General features: G+C 44.8%; 1 protein-coding gene across 2 annotated transcripts in view; it reads right to left on the bottom strand.

Moving 5' to 3' along the window:
* Positions 1 to 2,096: 2,096 nt before the first annotated feature.
* S1PR1 (sphingosine-1-phosphate receptor 1) overlaps positions 2,097 to 4,787 on the bottom strand; it is a 2,884-nt gene continuing 193 nt past the window's right edge. The window contains exon 2 of one of the 2 annotated variants that reach the window (XM_019473110.1): positions 2,097 to 4,781. In XM_019473110.1, the coding sequence (XP_019328655.1) occupies positions 3,655 to 4,781 (1,127 nt within the window). In that variant the 3' untranslated portion in view covers positions 2,097 to 3,654. The remainder of the gene's footprint in view (positions 4,782 to 4,787) is intronic. The other variant, XM_009283226.2, reaches the window with a different exon arrangement.

The raw sequence follows: 4,787 nt of genomic DNA on the forward strand, positions 1-4,787 counted from the left end.
GTCTGCTGAGCTGCCTGTAGGGCATTCTGGCTGCAGCCCCTCTGTTGCCCAGTATACACCCTGCTATACCTGGGTCTCACACAGGCATACCTAGTCAGGGAGTTGCCAGGGGAGCAACAGACAGATTTTATGATCATTTTCCATCCCTGTTCTATTCTTTACACTGGAAGAACAGCTAGGAAAAAGAACATAATCAAAGGGCCAGGTTAGTCCGGATAATGCACCTTTGCAGTTCTCAGTTTCTCTGCCCGTTTGTCACATGGCCGACGACAGGACAAAGCTGCACGCCCTTTCGGTGCGTACAGAAGGCAGTCCGGGGCCTGGGAAGGGTGCTTTCTACATTGCGCACTTCAAAACTGGCCTAACCTGCTGGTGTATGGTAGTGCGTGTCCGTGGCCAGGGAGCTGCGGAGTTCCCCCGTAGGAAGTGAAGAGCAGTACAAATGGCCTGTCTTTTATTTTTTTTCCCAGCAGGAACCCTTACTTTTATTAATGTTATTATTTCATGTCTACATGCATAGATGCGGCCTGTCTATGCAGGAAACAGATTTCAGTCATCGTGATCAAGGGTATAGGAAGTGCTTCCCATGGCCCAGTGCCACGCTCTGATGGTTGCATTTCTTGTATTGCGTGAATTACACAGGGCTTTGAGTTCCCTACCAAAACTGGGCTCCCATCACACAGTCACCTCCATAGGGGAAACAGTCATTTTCCTCAAAGGCCTGCGGTGCAATTAGACAAGATAGATAAGCGAGGGATACAGAAACAAAGGCAAAGCGAAGGGAAGTGACTCACCTGTGGGCTATCAGCTACGAGTGCAGGCCGGTGGTAGTCACAAGGGGCCAGTGACGCGGCCATGCTGTGACATAGCTCTTCCCTTGTCACAGGATCTCAGACCCATGTGGGACAAACGACCTTAATGCCCGTAAGGCTTCAAGAGCGGAAGGGCCCTCGTCCTTTGGATAAAAACACCCCTACAAATCCAAACGTCCCCACGCATTGCCTCATCCCCGCGCATTGCCTTTATTTACTCGCTGATAGCACGTCGAGGGCTTAACTTGGACTTTCATGGTTTATATACTTTCGGTGCTCTGCACAGAAGTGACTTCATCCCTGGGACAAAGCAGCGCTTTCCCTCATGACTGTCAGCACCCAGCGTAAACCATCCCTGCCCAAATGAAGGCCTGAGCCAAGAGAGACTTTATCTTGTGCGCAAATACAGATTTGACATTTTTTCCAGCCCTGCTCAGGTCACTAATTAAAAGCCTAGGAAGTGAGCACACATGAAATCATTCCTTCCGTACAGGCAGACAGATGGAGAGAAATTCCAGCCTGTTTCCCCTCTTTTGTCTTGGGGGCATTTTTGGAATTTCCTTCAGGAAGTGAGGTTATGACCCAGAGCCTTCCTCGGTGAGTAGGCTCTCGTTTCCCACAGTAAACCTTCCACGGCGATGACATACAGTACGAGAAGGTGAGGTTTATCTTCACACTCCAACTGCATCCTGTACGAGCTCCATGGAACTTAAAAGCAATACCGAGAGGGAACGGCCGCAAGAGAGGAAATGGAAGTCAAGCCTTTGGAGGAAGAAGCGCAGTACCTATTCAGCTACGCTGCCGTGGTCTTTGCCGGTGGACCCAACGGAGCTGCAGCGGTTACGTAGCTGAGGCCACCGTTCTACGTTTCATCACCTTCCTTGATGTTTGCAATAAGCTAAGAATTCAACTTACAAATTGTATTAGTGATATAAGTGAATGATTTCATTTAGTCTACTCTAGGCAGTCATGGTAAAACTGGCAGGCATCTGTTTTTTCTTCCGTTTGTATGTCATTAGCTGCTGGAGAAAAATCGCTACTGTAGAGATTCTTTTAATGGCATTTCATTGATACAGCATGCGCTGATGAAAAATTATATACTAGTGTTCATTTTGTATTTTACATGATCCTGTAAGTGGCATTATGCATCTTATGTCCCCGCAGAATTGGCTTAATCCCAGCATGTACTGAAATCAAGGAATTCTTTCACTGACCGCTGTCAGCAAGAAACCACACCTGGCATGAAACCCCCACAACAGTACAAAACTACTAAGATCTGATAACAGAATCTTTAAAAAAATCAGTTTATTAATGTTTAGAAGTCAATAAAGCTATGTGCAAATTGAACAATAAAAGTCAGAAACATTTTAAATACTATTTTTTTAAACCAGAAAAAAAAAAAATCAGTTTAATTGCACTGGAAATTTTACTACAAAGGCAATAAATTTTCTTTACAAAATACCACTTCTAGGAATTGCCAATAACTGTAAATCAGTCAATTGCTCTCAGCTATCCCAGATACACCACTTTTGTTATAGTAATACTCTAGGTGCATGAAGACTCCTGCATCTTATTAACTTATTTACATTGTACACATTCAACCCCATTAGCACAGGTTAGAAAAATAGAGGAGTAAAAATGATGCTGTAAAACAAATACATTCAATTTAATGACAGGTACTTCTTCCATGAACTGATAAAATACAGACATGTTTGCTGGAATTATAAACATTAATAAAATGTGCCAAAATGTATTGCATTTTGTTATGGAAGTGCATTTATCTATAGTCATTTCACTTCAACTTTCCTTTTGTTTTTCTGAAACTCAGGGTATCCTTTTCAGATTTTCTGATGGATCTTTACCTTTGGAAAGACTATGCCCCTGACCCTGAAACGCCCCTTTAGTTTTTAACTCTTCTTACTTAGGCAAAAATCCTGCTGTTGTCAGTAGTATCTCATACTATTAGATTTACCTTCAGTCATCTTAAAGAGAAATGACCTTTAGTTCTACCTCGCATTTGTCATGATAATGCAGTTTATTTAATGCTATAGAATAACAAGGCAATCAACGTAGGGGGCCAAATGCTGCTCTGAGCTACTCCATAAAATCTGACGCAGTCAACGGAATTGTACAGGTGACAGTAACTGCAGAGTCTGGCTCATGGTCTTCAAATGTAACATGGACTGACAGCAACAATTCACAGCTATGATCTTGCTAAATAAAACCCCAACAGCTTTGGACTCTGCAAATAAAACCTTACGACTTAACTAAAAACTCTGGAAAGTGATGCCAAATTATGGTTGTACGTGGTCTAAATTACGTTTGTGTGATCTCTTTCCTTGTTATGTGCTAAACAAACGCTTCTGACCAACTATACCAGAGCCACCACTAAACTCGGTACAGGAAGATCTTTGTGTCAGTGGTTTGCTGCAAGTAAAGGAGAAATAACTTCACATTCTTCTCACAGGGAAAAAAAAAAAAAAACCCAAACCAGATTCATTCTCCCTCTCCCTCCTCCCCCTCTCTCTTTCTCTCACACACACCAGGCATCATTTCACCAAGGCATCAGTCTTTCAGAGTTACTAAGGAGATTTCAGGATATGAATGCGCCTGACAATCCTGAGCTGCCTCAGTGCAAAGACAAAACATGCTCCAGGGAAAAAGATTTTCAAGCCAGAACAGTCTGTCCCATTTCTTGAACTCCAGCCTCGCAAGTGCACTGTTTGCCTCATTAGAACTAATGCTACTTGCTCACTTAGCCCAACACTGCTGCCGTGAGCAGGAGGCGTCTCAGCTCCCCGATTTCAGAGGAAGGCTCTGAAATACACCCCCATGGTTACTCCTAAGAAGATGAGGTAACGTTGCCTGAAGACATGATGGTTTCAGGACGGTCGCCTTCCTCCTTCTGCGGGTGGGAGGAGTTGTCAGACTTACTCCGGCTGAACTCCATCCCTCCGATGATCGGCCTCTTGAATTTGGTCCCAGAGTCTGCCGGGGGACATTTGCAGCAGCACAGAATCTTGATGAAAGCCCTCCGCATCTCTTTGTTTGTCAAGGTGTAGATGATAGGGTTCGTGGCTGAATTGAGCACGGCCAGTACTAAGAAATACTCTGCTTTATAGAGGATTGAGCAGGTCTTCACTTTACACCCCACATCCAGTAAAAGCAGGATGAACAAGGGAGCCCAGCAGGCAATGAAGGCACTCAGGACTATGATCACTGTCTTGAGCAAGGCTAGCGACTTTTCTGAGCTCCTAGTAGCTTTGGTAATGTTTTTCCGAAACGTCAGCCTGCGGCTCCTAGTCCTCACCATGGAGTAGATCCTGCAATAGAGGACGACAATAGATAGCAAAAGGCCAGTGAAAACGGTGGTGCAAAAGAGAATATAGTGCTTGTGGTAGAGAGGCAGCACGGTGGAGCAGTTGGACAAGAGGCTGATGCAGTTCCAGCCCATGATCGGGAGTCCCCCAAGTATCACGGAGATAACCCAGCAAGCACTGATCAGCAAGAAGGAGCGGAAGCTGTTGCTGCCATTGTGGAGTTTCATCTTCAACATGGTGATGTATCTCTCGATGGCAATGGCCAACAAGCTGAACACAGAAGCTGACAAGGCAACAAACATGCTGCCTTCTCTTACGAACCACTGGGAGGGGGTGAGGCTATAGGTTTTGTGTCCAGATAGCAGGAGGTTGGCAGTGTAAGCCACACCAGCCAGCAAGTCCGAAAGAGCCAAGTTCCCAATGAAATAGTACATGGGTCTGTGAAACTTCTTGGTTTTCCAGATGGTGAGCAAGACAAAAATGTTCTCTAAGATTATAAAGCAGCAAATGATGATAAAAACCACCGATGTCACTTTTATTCCACTGTCCGCATTCTCATTTAGCTTTCCCGTGTAATTATAATGCTCTTTGATGACATAGTTGACATCAGTGTTGGCGAGGTTGCTGACCACCTTCAGTGGGGCGGGGGGGGCAG

This window comes from Aptenodytes forsteri, unplaced genomic scaffold (genome assembly GCF_000699145.1).
Source record: "Aptenodytes forsteri isolate BGI_AS27 unplaced genomic scaffold, ASM69914v1 Scaffold181, whole genome shotgun sequence".
In the NCBI taxonomy this organism is placed as follows: domain Eukaryota; kingdom Metazoa; phylum Chordata; class Aves; order Sphenisciformes; family Spheniscidae; genus Aptenodytes; species Aptenodytes forsteri.